The sequence below is a fragment of the Hemibagrus wyckioides genome, linkage group LG19 (genome assembly GCF_019097595.1).
Source record: "Hemibagrus wyckioides isolate EC202008001 linkage group LG19, SWU_Hwy_1.0, whole genome shotgun sequence".
Classification (NCBI taxonomy): Eukaryota; Metazoa; Chordata; class Actinopteri; order Siluriformes; family Bagridae; genus Hemibagrus; species Hemibagrus wyckioides.
In genome coordinates, this window is record NC_080728.1 from 11,050,648 (window position 1) to 11,073,335 (window position 22,688).

Sequence of the window (22,688 nt, forward strand, 5' to 3'; positions counted from 1 at the left end):
TGCTCAAAAAGTTTCGACTGCCAGTGTATGTCTGGAGAGAGAGACAGAGAGAGAGAGAGAGAGAGAGACAGAGAGAGAGAGAGAGAGAGATGGCAGGGAAAGGAAGTAAGAGATAGACAGACACAGAGAGTGAGTGAGAGACAGAGTGAGTCAGAGAGAAAGGAATATCACTGTACACTGCGCGTCAGTAAGAGTTTGTTGGAGCAGCACGACACAGTGCAGTGCGCCTTGAAAAATTTGGGAAGTTTCCAACAAGGATCCTTTATAAACTCGTCACCTTAATGTCGGGACTGCTGAATATTGCCCCACCGATGCTATGGTTACCTTTATTACGGTATGTGTGATTTAGTTTGGTTTCTATAAAGTTTAGTCATTGTAACAGCGTTTACAGCGTATGTGACAGCATGGTTGACGCTGCGCTTTGACTCGACTGGCGCAGGACAAAAACCTGCCTCTATTTTCTTCAGTATCTAACAGACTTTAGTTGTATACAGAGAAAATGTATGCGTTGACTAAGCACAAGTGATTTGCCAGTGTTAAACGTTTTGCCGTTAATTCATGTTCTACATTTGTTCCACAGACTTGTGCGTAAAACTCCGTAGCGTCCCGTTTAAGAAGCGAAACTTTGCACTATGTATATCTTACAATAATAGTACTAATATGTGGCAGCTGGTAAAGGTGAAATGCAATGTACAGACTAAGGGGCAACTGAAAACCAGAACGGGCAAATTCATTCCTTCCCTTCCCTGATATGCACTCCTTTGGGTGGAAAACAAAAGAGTTACAGGGCCGAAAGTGTGGCTGCGCCCCAAACCGCATCCTACCACCGTAAATACTGTGTTAAAATAGTACGCGATCGTCGGTAGCATTCTCACAGGTCGTATTTAAGGGATTAGTTATGCATTGTGTCATGCTAGCATGTGTTGTAATGAATGTAGTTTTTCCCCCTTGACAGAAACATCCACATGCGCAAAGGCAGCAGTTAGAGAAACTATTTAAAATGTGGGTTTGACATGCATGGGAAATACATTTCAGGCATGTTTATGCAAAGCATGTGGTCCCCCTGGAATTTAACGGAGCAGTGAGTCACAAGAAGAATTGTAAAAAAAAAACAATTTATGACTTTCTACATTACATTCCCCAGTGGTAAATGAACACCTATAATTTCAGTGTAAGCTCACATGCATGAAATAAGTACAGTAAGAGTTAATTCAGCACAGTAGGTGTTGATTCCACACTTGCAGTTTTTGCGGTGTGTTTCTTGGATAATTGTCTGTCATTGCCTGAGGTGCTGAGCTGACTTTACTCTCTGTTTGTTTCCGAAACAGTGGCAGGGCATTCCTAAAAGGATAATCCACTCAAATATGTAATGTAGGTGTTGTCTACTTACAAGAAAATTGTGTTAATTTTTGTTTTTCATGTTTTGTTTGCAGTTATATAACACACACACACACACACACATGCCCACACTCAAACATACATTGAAAGAGAGTCAATGGCTTTCACTCTCTGTGGTCTTGTATAGGCTTGCCATACTGTGGAATCTGTCAAATAGAGTTAATAGACCTGACTCAAAAAGCATCTGCTCTGGAATTAACTAAAGAAATTCAGCAGAGAGGACAGGGTGAGACTTTGTAAATGGTACGTTCATAACCTATACTTACAGACTAATGTAAAATATTTAGCACATGATACATATAACAGAATTGCCTATAGTTTTGCTCAGTAAGTGAAATTGTATGTACCTGCAAGGAACAGTAATATGTTTTCTTTATTAGATGTTGACTCAACAATAGCTTTTATTGGATACTATTGTACAACATGTATACCCAAATGCACACAGTAGTTAATCAAACCCTGTCAAAAGCTATAAAATGTTTATACTACCTCAAGATTAATCTGGGTTCTTTATCAGGAATGTACCTGCAGGATCATTAGAGAATTGTGGATGGTTTGCAGGTGCTACACTGAGCAGTAATGAATAGGAAACATCACCAGCAGGGTTTTTCCGCATTCCATTCAATTAACACGGCTATAAACACTTACAGACGTGTGTAAAGAGCTGAGACGTTCCTGCAGTCCTTGTGAACATCTTGTTCAGAATAGTTCTGGAAAAACTCACATTAAATAACAAGTATTTCAGAAAGAGGCAAAGCGAATTAAAATATCGCTAATTAATAAATACTCCTTTTTGCTTGTATTATATTTGGTTTTATTTTCCTGGTTCTCGTATCAGACATGTAGTAGTCTTATAAAACAAGTTTGAGTAGAACAAAAAATAAATAAAAATTAAATATAGGAGATTTAAAGAAAGTATTATTAGAAAATGTTGGGTCTTTGAAATATAAAGAATATAGTCAGTACCATAATTATTGGCACCCTTGATAAAGAAAGAAGAGAGTTTTTTTTATATCTTTTAAGTTAATTAGTTTAATCTGAAGCTGAGTCAAAGATAAATTGATTAAAGATAAGTTTAAACAATGAATAGAGTCAATTTATTCTTACAATATGAAATAGAATTGGCTTTGATTTTTAAATAATTGGTCACTGATATTGTCAGCCCTGAATTTAGTACTTGCAAAAAGTACTAAAAGAGTATTTTGAGCAAGTACTCCAAAAGTGCTTTGTCAAAGCAAGAAATCTCTCAAGATCTCCAGAGTTTCACTCTAGGCCCTCTTTTGTAGACCTTCGCACACACCACAGGTGTTCAGTGGGTGGGGGTTACGTCAGGGGTCTGGTGTGGCCATGTCAAAAGCTGGATACTGTGGTCACTGAACCATTTTTGTGTGGATTTGTACATATGTTTTGAATAATTGGCCTGCTGAAAGGTCTAGCAACATCCCAGCTGTAGCTTTTATGGAGAGGCAGCCAGAATTTCATTTAAACTCTCCGGCAACATTACACATCCTCCTCCATACTTAAGAGTTGAGATTAGGATCTTTTCTGTATCTTTTATGCCAAACCCACCTTAAGTATCGGTTGCCAGAAAGCTCTATTTCTGTCTCTTCTGACCATAGAACTGGTTCTAGTCACATTCCAGTAGAGTCCAGCAAACCCCAGGTGCTTATGTTTGTGGTTAGATGAAAGGAAAGGATGTTTTCTGGCACACCTTGCAAACAGTTTGTTGGCTTGGATGGAGAATCTAATTGTAGATTTGGGCACTTGGTACTGCAAATTTCCAACCATGGTGTTTAGAGAAATCTTTGCTTCCTTAACTATCCTCTACACTGTGGTTGGGATGGATTGGTGTGTGTGTGTAGGCTGATTTGATAATTTTCTGTCCACTCCATTTGTGCATTTTCTAATTTCTTTCTATGTCCCACTAATTTTGAAGTTTGATCTATGTAAATACATGAAAAGTTACACTTAGGGGAAATAAAATGTAAGAATAACAGCAGCAGCAACAACAACAATGATAACACTTGTGATTAAGTAATTTGGTCATAGGAAAAATCAAACTAGAATATTTTAGGCTGTGTTATCAGTATGATCTAAAGTGTAGGCATATGTTCTAAACCAAGAATCTTAAAAGCAAGAGAAATGTGTAGTTTATGCAGAAATTAGCAGGGTGTATCAAACCGAACATCCCGTGTGCAATACAGGTTCTGGGTAAGAAATTTAGCAGCTAAATTATACACATATTGCAACATGTTCTACCTCCAAGCAGAAGTCCAGTAGAAGAATACTGCAATGGTCATGTCAAGATGTGATACATGCATGTATAAGGTATATGGCTAAAGAGATAATGACAGATACAAAATCTTACTTGTATAAGTAATGTGAGAATTTAATCACAGTGACACCAATCTAAAGTGATTTCTAAACTGAGCTGAAGAAGACAGAGAGTGAAAAACAGTCATTTTGAGGTGTGTATATTTTTGGATTGGCAGTTAAGATAGCATCAGATGTGTCAAGACTTTGTTCTTTGTTATCCAGGCCTTTATATCAGCCAGTCAGTCATATTGACTACTGATGATGATTTGAACAACAGGGATCAGGCTATCAAGGTGGATATAAAACTGATTTAATATTTTCTGTCCAGTGAAATGGCTCAAATATAAATCTACATAAATTAATCGTAAATGCAATACAGGTTGCATGCAGTAGCAGGAGTTGTGTTAAGCAGAAGTAGTGAGACTTCAGCCAACTATAACCATATTGGTTTGCTAGTTCAGCTAATTCTTCAACCCATGGGCATGTTTTCAACCCATGCACACATTAGAATTTAATTATCTTAATTTAGTATCTCATGGCTAAATTGTGTGCAAATTAACTGTCACTGCATGATTTTTTTGAAAGCAAAATTATACTTTGCACTGGATCAGGTGCTGTTTTCTGAAGCTGAAACTGAAGAATATTTATGGTAGAATATTGTTAAATTAACCCAAATTAACAGTTATACAAATATAACTATTCATGACCCCAGTTTGATGTTCAGTTCAAAGCTTGCCATCTTCCTATGTCGTCATTTACTTTTTAAAGCCTTTTTAAGTTATTACATTACATTTGTTGACATTTAACAAATGCTGTTTTCTTTTTAGTCCACATATCTGAGAGATTAAAGGTATAGACACTATCAGAAAGCTCAGTCTTGGAGTTTTCTACTCTAGAACAACCTGGCAACCTCAGAAGCAGGAACTGGCAGGTAATTTGAATAATCTGAATGGAGCACCCAGAAAATTGATTTTGAGCAGCTGCATGTCCCACATAACTTCACCCGTGTAAGTTGTGATCTGAATATGACTCCTAGACAATTTGAGGTCTAGTTTAGATTTTTCAGAAGCATGGACTATTTCCAAATTCTGACATATGAAATATAGCAGCTGTTCTTGTTTTGTCTGGTCTAATTAATTTTTAAGAGAGTGCTTGTACGCTTGTAACATGTTAATCTCCAAGAAGCAGCAGTACAAACATAAGGAGTTTTCCTGTACTCTTTTAACCACCACTTATGATTTATGATGCCTTATGTCAATATATATTATGTATTTGCCCTGCACTAGTGTGCTACTTTACTCTCCCAGACCTGCTGTGACCTGGTTATCTGAGCACAGTGACAGTGCTTGACCACAGCTGGCCTGTCAGTATAGAATATCAACTGAGGATCTGGCCAGAAATTTAGAGAACTCACATGTAGAGCATCAAAGGTCAAATCATACTCAAACATGGCCATACCCAAACAGCCATACCCAGTAGTGACCCCAGGCTTTTTTGGTCTCCATATTCATACTGTGGGAAATTCACATCTTTGACCATATATGGAACCAATGAATATCAAATAAAATGTGAAGCCATCTAGACTGTCTTAAAGTGCTTTGGGGAATTTTGGGGATTTGCACAAGATGACATCTCGAGAATAAATTACATTATTTGTTTTCTTCGTAAAAACTCATTTTCATTTTAACATTGAGAAAAACATTGCCCTAACACTCTCAAATAAAACCCGATGCTGCATGAGCAGGCATGCAGACATGCATGATCATAATCACCTATGACATCTGTGTCTAAATTCATGACTATTTAAGATTAGTTCAGTGATATGAGGGGAAATATTTTTCCTTTACATCAATAAACTATACAGCATATCATAACACAGGAAACAGTGCAACAAAACACAAACTTACCCTGGGATAGCTTCGGGCTAAACTGTCTTTTCTATTGTGTGTGTGCCTTTGTGTGTCTGGGACTTGTGTCATTTTTTCAGAAGGCTATTTTGCAAAACAAAATGTGTGCAACAGTTGTTGGGGTTATAAACCACAATGTTATATTGTCTTTGTGTTAATACCGCTAACAGCTATTTACAATGCACAAGGTAAATTAGCTAGCATTATCTGATTACTGGGGACAGTCAGCATCAGATAACGTTAGCAAATATTTCCATACCACTGGATGAAAACAACAACCAAGTTAGCCTACGATCACATGATCAAAGAATACTGCACACAATTCTTCAGTATCAATTCATTAACGCACAAAATTCTTGCTTTTACATACTCTTATATGAAATTGCGACTGAGTTTGTCTGGCTTTTTCATACCTACCAATTCATTAACGCACAAAAGTCTTGCTTTTACATACTCGTATGAAGTTGCGATTGAGTTTGTCTGGCTTTTTCATACCTACCTTGTTTGCTGCAGCCCTAATGATCTATTTCTTTATTTTGGTCCGTTTTGATATACAGTATGTGAACACTACACCCATACTCGAGCCATGGTTTGCCAAAATATAGGGGTCATGGCCTTCATCCAAATGAAATGTGATTCTGTTCACTAAAATACACACTAAAAAAACACACTTTTGGCTGAGCACTTTTTATCATCATAGAAAAGTTTAATTTTTGGTATTCATCTTTTTAGCTGACTTTTGAATGAATTGTAGAGGCCAATATAAGCTTGTATGGATGCAGATTAAATTAAATCAAGGGTTCTGCAGTGAAACGCAACATACAAAAATATACATGTTAATATAAAAAAAACAAGAGCAATAGTAAGAGAACGATAGAAATGGGTCAAGAAAATGTTAATAATGGAGGCTTGTCAGAGTGACTGATTTATTGACCTTGTTGAATGACTAATATTGATCTGTTTAGATTTTACTAATCAAAATGCACAAACATAAGTAAAACTAAAGTAAAATATTAAATTCATATTGGAGAACCAATAAGGGTCTATCAGCAAATACCATTAAACTCCTGTCCTGATCTAGGAACAGCATCATGTGGAAGGAATCTTAAAAATCATTCAAGAAATAAATCACAAAAACTCTAAATCTGCTGTGGATGTTAGTAAATGAGGTAGGTGTGAGTGTCATCACGCACACGGGTTTGGGAGAGAGGTAATAATAACAATTTAAAATGTCATGTTTCTCCTCCTTCTCCAACCCATCAATTATCAAGTGAAAACACGGAGCATGTTTCATTCTGAAATCCACTGCAAGTACGTTGTAGTTGGTGTAACTAAGCATTGTGTTTAACCTTAAACTTATACTGAAATTGTACAGGACCCACTCTTTTTTTGTGAACCTCAGCATGGCTGGACACAAGACAATAAAAACAGAAAATTTGCTGTAAAGCTGTCAGTAGTGTATAAATATTTACTCTGCTGTGGCTGCTGGACAAATATTTTCTAATTGTAAATGATAAAAACAGAAGTGTAAATATTTCAGACATGTTCACAGTCGCAGGCACATTTATGCCGTCTTCAAATGATTCATCTATCACATGTTCTCAAGAAGGCCTTCTTTTGGATAACTGTGATTTGACAATGCTGTCAAATTTGGTTTGGTATCAGTGGCTAATACAGTCTAGTTAATACTACTGCCTTTTTCTACTGAAGGCTTCTTAATTTTATTTTGTTTGGCAGAGCAGTATCAGCACCGTAGAATGGAGGGCGCTCTGAGCTTAATCCCAGCCTTTATTTGCCTTTAAAAGGTATCCTGGATGAATATGAACACTAATCACTCTCTGACTGAGCATTCCCCGTCTATGTGCTATGCGCTCTTCTGGCACCAAGATGGAATGTGTTTTTAATGAAAAAATAAAACCGCTTGTTTATGAGACAAATGTATATGCGGTCACAAAATATGTGCTTCCAAAAATCAGTTGTGAAATAAAATGGTTACATTCCTTAAAATGCGGAATTATTTATAAGGACGTTTTCATAAGGACAAGCTTTTCATATATAAAATTTCAAGCACAGGCAGAGAGTGTATAGAGAAGTGTTGAGCACTGCTGGTGAGGCCAGACACTCAGAGTGTGCTCCGAACACACAATCCCATAGCTACAAGGCAGCAGTGGCAACCTTTCTTCTGCCTTTCATCCCTAATCTTCAGGAAGAGACGTGTAGTTTGTAACGTGCATGTCACAAATTGTTTGTTGATCACATTTTTGAGAAATGCATGGAATTTGTTTATACTCTAGTCAGTGTACCAGACTTCTAATTCTACTTTGAATATAATGGTTTGGAATAGATTCAAAAGACTGAGTTTAAGCAGTGTACCTACCTGCAGACAGTGTGCCTGTGAGTAGTTTGTGGGAATAAGTATGGTTTGTAATTAAAGTACCATCACTGATGGCTTTTGTCAGAAAATCCTGTACAACAAATTAGGACACTAGGTGACTGAAACATATAGTGTTAAAACACCTTGAAGCAGTTTAATTAAAGAAACTATGTATATAATATATCTCCGACACTAGATATATTTGTCTGTTTGATCCTAATGGGATTTCAGAGACTGTGGGGTCAAGTCTGTGTGCTGAAAGCATTCCGCAGGTTTCTGAGTGTAAACCAAGAAGTGTGCACAAAGCATTCTTTCCTGTCTTTTGCCCTCCTCCAGATGTTGTATGGTACTAGTCATAGATCCAGATTTGGGGGGTCCTGCTTTATGGGAACATCTGGATATTTGGAAAGCATTATGGCTTAGATGCTCTTTGTAAATCCTGTGTGGTTAGACATCAGATCTATTACTGTTAAGGTGTTTTTTCCATTGCACATATAAAAATAGGAACTGGGCCGACAGGAGTCAGTGGGTTCTAGCCGTTGCTCAAAGTTCTCAACAATTGAAGTGGTCTTAGTGACAACCATGCTCAGCGTCATCGCTGTGTGTGGTGTGTCTTTACCACTGTTAAATCAAACATGAAAGAATTGCTCAGATTAACTTTGTTCTTTTGTCTGGTCCACCATTTAGTTAACGGATACTGACTGACTAAATGTTCTCATTTTCATTTTTGCATTTTATAAACCACAGTGTTAGCTCGTGTATAGTGCATACACACAATACATATCATATCTCTGTATACATAGCTGATATGTATATGCATAGCAGCTACAATTAGAGCTTGTTGGTGCCAATTAATGTGCAAGCACGTATCATAAAAAATTTGAACAGATGCCTTTGGTACTGAGTTGGTAGTGAATAGACAAAGCTGTGCCAGTTTTCTGGTGCCAAATGTTCTGCTACTGTGCAGTGGAAAATTCTCGTTTGTTCTTTATGACAAGACAGATTGGAGGTGATTTTTTTTTTATATTTGATTCACATTGATCAATGTATTCTGTCACAATTTCATTGTTCTGCTAATTCATTAATAGCATGTGCTGTTATAACAGAGTGGACATGACAGACCTTCTTATATCTTAATGGGACTTTACAGGATATAAAGTATTTCCAGCTGAGAATTTTTGAGGAGGACAAAGATATCAGGCATTTGACTTGAAGAAAGCTCATGGCATCACAGCAGTTAGTGTGGAGTAAGCTGTCATCACAAGATATCCTCATGTGTTTGCCAAGAACTGTGATTAATCGTCCCAGTGTCAGTCAAATGCCCTTTTCCTGTGAACATACATGGTTCTTGATCACATTTAGTTACAATGAAAGTATTAGACTCTCTATGTGTAGCTGGGCTTGAAAGATTAGAGTCAGGAGTGCAATTAAGTGCAGGAGTCAAAGAGATTTCTGATACCTTCTTGAACACACCATAGTTCCATGAAGGCCTCAGTGATGTATAACACAGTTGTATCTGGTGTAATAAATGAGGTTGCATCTTAAATTCTGCAGTTCTGTGTAAATAGGACTGGAGTCTGGTACCTCTAGTTTACATGTTGCTAGTCAAAGTTTGTATGAAAGGAAGCAAATTCCCTTGTATTGTTACAATTCCTTACGTGTGTAAACCATCTGCACATGCAAAGTACTTGCCTCTGGGGTGCACACAATACATAGTTGAGCACCTGGACCCTCGTCTGTTCTAACCTGGACTGTAGTCTCAAGGATTGTTGGAGTCTGGGTGACTGTTATATGGTATGACATTATGCATCATATAACCAAAAGAGCAAATGAAAGAGAGAGAAAGAGTGTGTGTGAGAGAGAGAGAGAGAGAGAGAGAGAGAGAGAGAGAGAGAGAGCATTCATAGGATCTAAAAAGTGTTTCTACACAACCATTCTGTTCCCATCCCAGGTGAATCTACTGTAAACTGTTCTACACACTCAGGCTGCTAAACTGTGCAGTAACAGCATGCACTAAGATGAAGAGCTCAGATAATACTGTGTGGTTTAAGAGGCCATGGCTAATCCCAAGGCAATCCGCTGGGAGTTTAAAGCTCACACAGTGGTAAGCCTTAGTGGTAAGTGGTAAGTCTTAGGGGATGTGCGTAGGCAGTGAAAAAACCCCCACACAGCAAAATCCCAGCACTCAGTTAAACCATACTATGTTCATTTATGTCCAGCTGGACTTTAGTGAGAACTCTGGGTGTTAATTCAAGGATTTTGCAGACTTGAGGCCACTGACAGTACATTACATTACATCTTCTGTTGGTAGAAAAGCTGCCCCTGCAACCCAGTACAGCCTAACACAACCTAATGTAAATGACACACAAAAATATGGAAATTCATAATTGCTGTTTGTTATAAGTTAACAATAGTTTCATTCAAAATTGAATTTATACAAAACAAGCCAGATTTCACTTTGTTTTTTACTTTTGCATGCGAGTGATTAAGCTGAAGTTTGATAAAGGACATGCTTGAATTTAGCAAATTTTGTAATGAACAAAATAATGGTGCTTGTGGTATTATAACATATTTAGTTATTCTTAATTAAATTGCTGAGAATATGACAAAATGAATGAAGACTTCCATACTAAATATATTTGACAAATGCTATCTTAATAGTTAATAGTATTTAATTAGTTATGTGATAATATAAACTAAAAAGTATATTACTGTAAAGTAAAATATATTAAAGTATTTTAAAGTAAGAATTTTCCAGTGCAGGTGAACTTCATTTCCAGACTTGGCCTCTTGACTTTTTATAATCATGTAACACATTAAGGGTAGTGAGGGTTAAATGAGCAAATTTCCAATTTGCAAATTCAAGCATATTATTAGGTACTTGCATTTTTAAAAAAAATAAAGATTATTCTTTGTGCAATGCTAAATGTATTAAAAAACATTAAACACATAGACTGTTTAAGTTGTTTGAAATTACAAGTTCAGGGAAGATCCTGCAGCAGAGTTTAATAAGGAAGACTTGGTCGGTGCGTAATAAACAGGCAGGCAGCATACACTTTTCTAAAGTATCACAAGATTCAAGTTATATAAGTTAAGATTAGTAAGTTCTCTTTGCTTAGATCAAATCTATTGTCAAGGGCATTTTTGTAAGCGGCAGTTGTGCATGACTAAACATTTTTGACTCCCTGTAGCTAGTGATCTTACTTGAGCTGGAACACTTCTCGGTGTCATTAAGCAGTATGCCTAGGAGCTATTTAACAACAGTTCCCTTGTGTTTAGGAAGAAGTAGGAAGCATTCGACTGGGCAGTTTGGACTTTTCCCCTGCTATACTCAGTCCAGATGCCAGGCTGCTTTAAGAACAACATTCTTTCAATCCGCTGATGATCAGTCCACTCCTGCAGCTATTCCTGCTGCCATTCACCCATGACACATGTGACTACGAGGGCAATTGTACTTGTCTGATGTATGCTGTTTGTTGCATAATACCGAGATCTCTCATCAAAGACACATTGTTGGCAGTTTTGAAATACCTTACGGCTCATCAAAATTTAAAAGCAGCAAGGCAAAGTTCAAACACAGGGTGAAAGGCATGGAACGCACTGTGGATTTTCTGGTAGGCATGCGAGCTACGGAAAACTAGCTACGAGCTATGAGAACATCTTATGTCTTTAAAGCTTTATTCCTGATGTTTGCTATATTAAATCATGGTTGTATGGAGTCTTATACCATGTTGACCATTCTATAATGTATGCAAACTTTGTCATTCACACCCATCCTAATTTAACGTTGGACAGAATGCATTCGAGCTTTCCCAAAAGTACCCTTGTGGTAATTACTGTACTGAGGTACTGATATTTGGCTCATTTGAAACACTCACTTGTGGCTTGGCAAAGAGATGTCACGCAAGTACTCTGCCTAGAGTAATGGACTCCATGATTCACCAGGTAAATGTAACCAGTTGCATGTGCCTCATTCAGTATGCACAGTATGATTAATGGCAAGGAAGAAGGGTACGTCAAAGCAAACAATTCCCTGCCTGGCTGTTGGCCTACTTTTGCAGACCTATAATCTCTTAATGGCTATGAACATACTAAACCTGTCAAAGGATAAGCAAACCTGATTGTATTAGAAATAGGAGAGGCTTTGTTATGGGCCTTTATAAACTAAAATGTGAGTGTTGAATGTGACTGTCATGCCCACTTTGCAGCTGAGATGAAACCCTCAGGCAGAAACCAGTTATGATTTTCAAAGCAAACTAAAAACTTGGTTGCAAAGATGATTTACTTTACTTTACTTAGGACAGTTGATGTATCTGCAGAGGAAGTGTCTACACACCTCTTTCAAAATGGCAGGTTTTTTGGTGTGAAGAAAATGTAACTAACATAAATCATGTCAGATGATTTCCACTGCAAATGAAAAAAATAAAAAAACAACCTGGTTGCATAAGTGTGCACACACCATTTAATGACTGGGGATGTGTTCAGAATGAACCAACCACATTCAGTTTCATGTGTAAAAGTATTAATCATCTGTCAATGAAATTTCACCTTTTAGCACAACAATGATCTAAAGTGTACATCCAAATTAACAAAGAGATGGCTTAACCAAAAGAAGATTAGTGCTTTTGAATGAACTAGTCAGAAGACAGACCTGAATCCAACTAAAAATCTGAAGTTTGTTGTGCACAGGAAATGCCCTTACAATTTAATGTTTCTAGCATGTTTTTGCTAGAAAGCAAAAGTGGGAAATATTGCCAAGTCAGGATGTGGTACACTGATACGCTCAAAGATTTGTAATCAAATCAAAAACAGTTTCATCAGAGTATTAGTATCTATCTATCTATCTATCTATCTGTCTGTCTGTCTATCTATCTATCTGCATACACACACACACACACACACACACACAATATTTTTAAAACTAGTTTGACTAAAAACAGTGTCTGCTTCAGGGAACACATCTGATTGCTAATGCTCTAAAATAAAACAAAACTTCCTTCTTCATCCTCATTCTCTTACTGGAATAGTTCCTTGGCATCTCCTACTTAATACATGTATAAATCAGGGTGTCATTTGAGCACATCTGTGCTGTTTCGAGGCCTACATTTCCTTTGCTTATGCAACAGGATGACAGGTGAGAGGGAGAATCACTGTGTCTTGTGATAATCAAATTTGGCAACAGTTATAAAACAAACTATCCTGAAAGTCTTTACATTCTCAGAACACTAAAACATATCTGATCATTTACAGAATTTACTCTGATTGAACCTAATAGCAACACATATAAGAATACGATTTCAAGCCTATCACTCTGCATTAGATTATTATAATTAATGTGCTTGTCTTCAAACAAGATAATATTTTGCAATTTATCTAGTCTAAAGTCTCATATAATGATTTTCCTTGTCCATCTTGGCGTGCCTCAGAACAAAATCATGGTAAAAGGTGTAAACCTCCTGGTTCAAGTAATGTTCAGTGTGTGCATGCTGACTATAGACTGTTTCACAGTGTTTTGTTGTGGATGAACATCTGTTTAAAATGAATAAATAAAAGTGAACCAAATAAAACTGAAGAATAAAAAATGACACAAAATAAAAGAATGGGAGTAATTGTTTTTATATTAAAAACAGCTGTTGGCTGTATGTTCTGTTTCATAAAATATCTGTAGAGCTAAGCCAAACTATAGGTTAAACCTGAAACTCAGTCGAACCTCATATTCTTGTTTTGGGTCTGATAAATCTCCTGGAAATAAAAAGAGGTTTACTGCTCCAACTGTAATTGTACAGTGAATGCTAACGTATGCGTTTTCTTTTTGCTAATTGCAGTGCTTTTTGCATTTTATAGTGTTATCCCTTTACAGCAAATTTGTATACACACACACACACACACACACATATATATATATATAGTTTAATAGGTCCATTTTCTCACAAAATGTATTGTAAAAATGTTATTTATTTTGAGCTACACAGATGGATTACTGTGAGAGTGACTTTATTGATTGGGATGATCAAAGTAACTAAGAGCTTTATTTTAGCAAGAGCCAACATGAATGAAATGTAGCAGTCATTACATCATTGTTGACCCTGACAAAAGGAGATATTTTATTGGCATAAACACACAAGCAAGCACATGTAGTCTTATTCAGACTATAATTTTTCATTTTAACTTAAAATGAACTCCTTTACTTGACCTCCTCCTTTTAGTTGGAATTCAACCTCTCACTTCAAAAACATTCCAATTAATGCTGACTGTACACTCCTAAAATGGTTTTGTTTCCTGTTTAACAGCCCCAGCAAGAACGTTAACCCCTAACAAAAAAAAAAAATTATCTAGCAAATAAAACAAATATACAAATATCTGTATACCTCGATCTTGATATGTGCCTCGTTTAAGTTGTCTGCTTGGCAAAGTTATAAATTACAGTATGGGTACTGCTAGTGAAAGGAGATATAAATACACACAGGGTTCTCAAAGGACTGGGAGACCCAAGTGTATTTGGTTTTATTACTCAACAGCCTGCCAGGCCCTGTTTATGCCAAATGACCCTTTGATGTACCAGCTGCAACCACTGACTGCCTTCAACATTTCTGTCCTAGTGTATCACCATCATCATTATTAGAGCTCAGACACTGGACTCGGGTCTTGAGTTTATCATCATCCTCAGTCAATTAACAGAAGTTACATTTAAAAAGATCTTATGCTTGTCATTATGGTAAAAATATTTTTATACATTTACCACTTTTTATCTTCTGTAGTCTAGTACTAGGTGTGCTAGGTGTGTACTGCCTTTCTGAGGTATTTTATACTGGTTTGAAAAGGTTACAGCTGCAACAGAACAAATGTTCAGAAACATTGCTCAAGTGAAAATAAATTAATTAATTAATTAATTAATGAGAAAATGGCAGCAAAATTAATTGGTAACACTGTCAGACTCGTTCATTTAAAGCTAGAAATTATTTATAATGACAATATTCAAATAAGTTTGTCAAGAAAAGTCATACTAAAATGAGTCGTATATTAATACTTAACTAAACTTTCAGGAAGTAATAAAGTGTATAAATTAATAGCCTTGATAACTGATGTATCAATAACTATTAATAATGGTAACAACTGTGTTAACATCTTGCCAACTCAGTCTATTAATTAACACCATGACTTAACTTATACTGTTGATGAATAGACTGACTTGGAGTGTGTTTCCAGGTGTATAGGTTGCCCAAATTATTGGCTATAATGTAAGTTGTGCAAATATGAGAGACGATTTACACTAAAGCATAGCACAGGATATATTTTAAATATAGTTGATTTCATCAGTGGTACGAAACACAGGGGATCTAAAATCAACTCTATGCATAACTCTGTGTTAGGCCTTAAGATCTACTTATCCTGTCACAGTCCTACCACGTCCTTGAATTGCTCACTTTATGGTGCTGGCTTTGAATTGAGAATTGTCTCACATTATTTAAATACCCATATTCTGGGTTAATCTACATTGTGTACTTAAAGACAATGAATAGTGTTAATAAGATAAATTATCAAAAAAATTAATTAGCAAGTCATTAATAGCTAGTCAAATATGACTTAGAGATTGTTTATATATGCACACTTTATTTCCTTATGTGCTAAGGTTTAGAGCATGTAGAACTTCTTCATTTTGAAGTATTAATATATTACTTATTTATGGACCTTATAAAAGTGTTACCAAAAAAAAGTAAGAAAATCAAACAAACAACAGACCTGGTTTAATGACTGGAAAGATAGTGGGCTGTGATGATAAAGCCTGAAGTAAAGCCTATGAGCACCATAATAGTAATTAATGATGCCACTGGAAGGAGTTAAGTCATTTACAATGTTGGACAGATGGGATGCATGAATGTACATACACTATATTGCCAAAAGTATTCGCTCACCTGCCGTGACTCGCATGTGAACTTAAGTGACATCTCATTCCTAATCCATAGGGTTCAATATGACGTCGGTCCACCCTTTGCAGCTATAACAGCTTCAACTCTTCTGGGAAGGCTGTCCACAAGGTTTAGGAGTGTGTTTATGGGAATTTTTGACCATTCTTCCAGAAGCGCATTTGTGAGGTCACACACTGATGTTGGACGAGAAGGCCTGGCTCTCAGTCTCCGCTCTAATTCATCCCAAAGGTGTTCTATCGGGTTGAGGTCAGGACTCTGTGCAGGCCAGTCAAGTTCCTCCACACCAGACTCTGTCATCCATGTCTTTATGGACCTTGCTTTGTGCACTGGTGCACAGTCATGTTGGAAGAGGAAGGGGCCAGCTCCAAACTGTTCCCACAAAGTTGGGAGCATGGAATTGTCCAAAATGTCTTGGTATGCTGAAGCATTCAGAGTTCCTTTCACTGGAACTAAGGGGCCAAGCCCAGCTCCTGAAAAACAACCCCACACCATAATCCCCCCTCCACCAAACTTTACACTTGGCACAATGCAGTCAGACAAGTACCGTTCTCCTGGCAACCGCCAAACCCAGACTCGTCCATCAGATCGCCAGATGGAGAAGCGTGATTCGTCACTCCAGAGAACGCGTCTCCACTGCTCTAGAGTCCAGTGGCGGCGTGCTTTACACCACTGCATCCGACGCTTTGCATTGCACTTGGTGATGTATGGCTTGGATGCAGCTGCTCGGCCATGGAAACCCATTCCTCTCTGCGCACTGTTCTTGAGCTAATCTGAAGGCCACATGAAGTTTGGAGGTCTGTAGCGATTGACTCTGCAGAAAGTTGGCGACCTCTTCGCACTATGCGCCTCAGCATCCGCTGACCCCGCTCCGTCAGTTTACGTGGCCTACCACTTCGTGGCTGAGTTGCTGTCGTTCCCAAACACTTCCACGTTCTTATAATACAGCTGACAGTTGACTGTGGAATATTTAGGAGCGAGGAAATTTCACGACTGGATTTGTTGCACAGGTGGCATCCTATCACAGTTCCATGCTGGAATTCACTGAGCTCCTGAGAGCGACCCATTCTTTCACAAATGTTTGTAAAAACAGTCTGCATGCCTAGGTGCTTGATTTTATACACCTGTGGCCATGGAAGTGATTGGAACACCTGATTCTGATTATTTGGATGGGTGAGCGAATACTTTTGGCAATATAGTGTATTATGTAACATCTTTCACTAAGGTTGGCCACCTGTATTATTCTTGTAACATTTGCATGATGTGTAAAAATACCTGGCTGGTCTGAAGCCACAGCTCTGTGTTCACACCAACAGTCTTTTGGAGAAGTTGTGGTAGATTGACCTTCTAGGTTGTTGTCTACAGCAAACAGATGTGGCACCCCCACCTGCCAGTGTCTCCATTCTTCCAGCACATCCTGATCTGCTGTATCGTAATTCTTTTCTGTGGTAAGATATTGGTTTTGTGATAGCTCCTGCTCCTAATTCAGATGGTCTTCCTAAGTAAAAGGATAACAGAAGAGTCTGAATGTGTTAACAGGGGCCTTAAGGCTGCAGGTATCAAGATGTCGGTTTACATGATTACCTGTTTGTTCTGAAAATTATTGTCAAAGAGGCTAAAGTAGCAAAAGGGTGTTGATCAAGCCATAAACAATTACTATGTATTTATAGAGCTGCCTAGAATCAGAGAAAGCAGATTTACATTTATTCATTTAGAGACATATAGAGGAAACAGAGTATTTGTACTTTAAAGCTATGGTATTCAGACCTCTCTAATCTGTGCATGGGCGTAGAACTCTCTCTACCTTTTTCACAAAGACGAAACTGACAGAAGTGGGTGGTCTGTCAAATGAGGCCTTGTTGAAGGGCTTCTTGGCTGTAATCATCCATAACCTTGGACTCCTTGCAAGAAGTTAAATTCAGTTCATTGTGGACTTGCCCTCTTTAGTAACTCAGTCCTGAGTTCACTGAGGTTGTTTGGTAGCTTTGTTTTTACTAAAAACTTCCTTAGGATCTGTGTAACTTCAGGGAATGTCAATCTCAGGATGTGACTTAGGACATTTTTTGTTGATGTGGAGACAGGAGCTGGAAGCATTCCTTCTGCAGTATTAGGGCCAAGAGATTATGTATTTGTGTTCCTATAGACGATAATGAGACTTTTCAGGCAGTTAAGCCAAAGGACTATTTTATTGGAGCAGAACTGAATTAATAATAGAGACATATTCTCATGGTGTTTTAGCAGATGTAGGGTTTTGTCGCTCATAACTGGAAAGCAGGGTTGTAGCAGTGAGTTGATTTATCTCCAGCAATATGAAAGGAGTCTGAGATCAAGCTGGGAAACACAGAGGGTAATGGCGATGATGAATGGTCACAGGCATAAATATTTGCTTTTGGAAAATGGAGGGAAAGTTACCTTGAACAATGGTCTTTGCAGAGAAAGTTATTCAGCTGGACAGATTTAGTGATAAGTCTATCTAGAGTCATATTCTCATCTCAGTAAGCCACCGGTCTCTGTGCATCATCCTGGAGGCCTTAGCGGAACAGAAAGTTGCAGAATGCTGTGTAGTTGCAGCCACAGAAGGTCACTGAGGTATTATAACCTCAGAGGTCTGTGAACTGGAATCATGAGGCACATGTCTTTCTCCACAGTCCTTACTCACTGGTATATGATCTAAAGGAAATGAGGGAGAAAGAAGATACACACTTTAAGATTCTACCTATTTGTAGAGCTGTGGTAATTTTGGTCACATTGTAGCAGGTGGCAGCTGCATGTTTGTTAAAATACAGTGAGCACTATGAGTAGGATGCGGCAAAATGTAGAGCGAGTTCCATCTTATTTGTCATGTAGGGTTCCAACGTCCAAGCCATGGTTCAACGTGAGAACTGGTGGAAGTAGATTTTGCGAAGCTGTATTTTTATTTTTTTATTTTATTCTTTTAAAGATCCAAAAAGAACATCTTCGGAATCCAAGCATTGCACAACCTGTCACAGAAACAGCATAAACCTAAACCTAAAGGGCCTAGCCACACACAATCCAAAACCCTTATTGTGGGGGTGGCAAACCACCTAATAAGTAGCCTGTCATAGACAAAGTATACATTGTTTATTTATGTAAAAGCTGTGTATTTACATAGGCGTATATTTTTACTTTAAAGTTCAGTGCGTTCAGAGGGCCAGCTGGATGTAACATGCTTCAATAAATCAGACACCTTATGGAATGTTAGTGCATTACAATACATGTCACTTTTCTGCACTCTTCAATATTCACTGATTTTCATGCATCACTAAGCAAGTGCTGCGAGCATCAGAGGTGACTTATGCACAAACAATGCATCAAGACTGATTGATTCATTTGATTTAGCTGGAAAAACATCACGAATTGAGCTATTATTTATTTATCGGCAGTTAATAAATGCAAACGTATATTAATTGTTTTAAAATTGTTGTCTCTAAAGATTCCTCTTTCTTTTTCTCTGCAGGTCTTACAGGTGAATCTAGTGATGTCCATCTTTCTGTACGTGATATTCCTCACGTACCTTTACTGTGTCTCTATCACTGCCATGAACAAGCAACGGCCCACACAGGACCCCATCAACACGCTCATTGTCAAGCTGCTGCAGGCTGACATAAGCCGCGGCCGGCAGCGGCAAGATGAGAGGAACCAGGATACACCTGTTTCCACATCCCTCAATGTACCTACAGATACACAATATCCTCAACAAGTCAGCCCATCTGCTTATCAGTCTAAGAGGGCTATGGCTGATGAGCTGTTCAGGCAACACAAGCGCTACAACTCACCGCGAGTGTTACTGAGTGAGCGGCCACCTCTGCAGCCCCCACCGCTATACCTCATGGATGAATTTGAGGGTGCTCATGACACTCAGAGCAGCAATAAGACACGGCAGAAGCGTTATGCTGAGCACAAGAGCTATCGTGGTGAGTACTCCGTCTGTGACAGCATGAGTCATTGGGTGACAGACAAGACCACAGCGGTGGACATCCATGGCTACGAGGTCTCAGTGCTTACGGAGGTCGAGATAAAACGGTCGACTATGAAGCAATACTTTTATGAGACAACCTGCCAGAACAGCAAGCCAATTAAGAGTGGCTGCCGAGGCATAGATGACAAGCACTGGAACTCACAGTGCAAAACCTCACAGACGTACGTACGTGCCCTCACCAAGTACAACAACGTGATGAACTGGCGCTGGATAAGGATAAACACCTCTTGTGTTTGTGCACTTTCACGCAAACACCGCAGGACGTAATAATAAAGAAAACCATGTATTGTGCAACTAATCCACTGTCTTTCTCTCTTTTACCCTGGGAGGATGTAAATATGATATAAATTATTATTTAAGTTATATGAAATGCATGTAGTCTATACATGTTTATATGATGTATAAATATATTTGTGTTATTTATTTAAGTTGTTAGCAAAGTATATTCTAAAAAAGAGAGACATGGATGGACTTAAGATGATTCAAGACACACAATGCCACTAATCTAAAAGTGCATTACAGGGTGAAACTATGTGCCTTGCATAACACCTTCACCAACAGTCAAAGGACATATCGCTCGTTTGGACCTAAATCCTGGGATTAGCTGCAATTGAAGTATAAACTTTAGTGTAATTTTAGTTAAAAACAACAATAATTTATCACATCCTCATCACTCAACAACAGTATTGCTGCAGTCTGTGCTACTGATATTGTGCTGTCAGTATGTCTGGGAAAAAGAAGTCATAGCTCAGATGATTTTACTTTACTTTGAAGAAATATGCCACAGAGCATATGAGGTATATATGTATTGCAAAATGCATGGAATAATTAAGAAATATATATTTTTGTATAACTCATCTACTTGTGCACAGAATGCAATGCATATGGGAATACTGGTCATATAAACCTATGTACAGAAAAAAAAATAGTTAACAGCAAATATCAGAGACATTGTGAACTTGAACTTACCAGTATAGCAATGAACTAAAGAGGTGGAAACTAATATTTTTCCTTTATCTGGATGGAGTGACAATAATCCAATCGTTATTCAAACTTTCACATTCCTTTGCCACATAAAACTTTTTTTGGGTGGGGGTGGGGGGGTAGTCTAGGTCTCCCATAGCCGCATTAATAATATGCACTTCACTGGGCATAGGCATTAATTGCATTTAGAAAATTAGAAGGATGGAAAAGAGGTAGAAGATTGTGATTTCATTAAGTAATAGAGTGCTCACTGAATGAAACACCGCTAATTGGAGTAATAATGGGTACATAGACGAATTACCTTCTCAAACACCCTCTCCAGTTCACCAGAGACTTAAACCTTTGACCCAGCTCACTCTAGAGTATGGTTGCTCCAAACACTCTATAGCAGAGCAAGAGCAGCAAGCCAACAAATCACCACTAAATATACATATATACAAATATACATACTGGGATTTGAGTATCAATAAGAGTGCTTGCCTTTCTTGGTATTATTTTAAGGATTATCTTGAGGAGCACTTGAGATATGAAAGAAATGTAGCTGATATTTTTCTCCCTTTTTGGTAGATGACACATTAAACATGTGGAAGCTAGTCTCTTGATACTAGTAGGATTTTGTTTTAGTACCTTACCACCACCACCACCACCTCTGTTGATATTCCCAACAGCTGTTTCTTGTTTCCACTGTGCTATGCTGTTACATAGTCGTTATATAAAAAATTTATTAAAAAATGTCTATCTTTCATTTTGCAAGGACATCTGGTTACCAAAACATTTCTCCAGGAACTGGGTATAGTAATGTAAAACTGGTTGCAATAGCTTCAATTACCTATGTGTCCTGTCCTAACTTATGACTGTTTACCTCATATAAGCATATACAATCACAAATGTCTATTTAATGAACTGGTAAAAGCTTGATCCAATGTGGACAGGTTGTACACTGTGGAATCATTTATCAAAGAAAATGTTTGAATCCTAGGCATGTTTTTTTTTAATATCACACACAAAATAGCTTGCGTCCTTTCAAAGAAAAGGTCCATTTCACCACAAATGGTTTCTATATCTGGGCAAAGTCCCACCTAGAATTTAAGACTTCCAGATGTTACCTTTGTGTAATATTCCCCTGGCTCTTTTGTGAGGATATGCAGACAGGTTGCCACCATGTTATCTTCCTGAAAATTCCACCAGTTTCACATGTGCATTCCAGGATAATAATGGTGGTGTTGCAGTCAAGCTATTTACACTTCAATGTGTAGTTTCTCATAGGACATTTTTGTTGTGTTTGTGTTATTATTTTGTATTTTATATATATATATATATATATATATATATATATATATATATATATATATATATATATATATATATATATATATATATATATATATATATATACATATATATATATATATATATATATATGAGAGATGGGATTTGCATTTATAAGGACTTGCTTGACTATATGAAAGGGCAAGACGCTGGTGCTTTACAGCTCAGGGGTCATCTTTGCTTAAACAGGTCCATCTTGGTATCTCAGGTGACTGTCATAACAGCCCCTAAACATCACACAGGGTCACAGAAGAGACCCTGTACTTTAAAAATCAACATGAAATGTTACTGCTGTTGTGTCCTATAATCTTTTTGGAGCTTGGATTTTTCAGAAAAAGGTCTTCATTGGCTGTGCAAGCAAAGTGCTTGGAAAAAAAATGTATAAAATGTTGCATTACTTTTAAGGCTAGGGGTGCAATGTTTCCTTATCTGTACCAAAATATGTGTGGCTAGGA

General features: G+C 37.6%; 1 protein-coding gene across 1 annotated transcript; it reads left to right on the forward strand.

The window, feature by feature from the left end:
* The first annotated feature begins 120 nt into the window (after window positions 1–120).
* Window positions 121–21,329, forward strand: ntf3 (neurotrophin 3). The gene is made up of 2 exons (XM_058417810.1): window positions 121–334; window positions 19,399–21,329. The coding sequence occupies exons 1-2, from the start codon at window positions 317–319 to the stop codon at window positions 20,185–20,187; spliced, it is 807 nt and encodes a 268-aa protein (XP_058273793.1). The 5' UTR covers window positions 121–316; the 3' UTR covers window positions 20,188–21,329.
* Window positions 21,330–22,688: the final 1,359 nt, after the last annotated feature.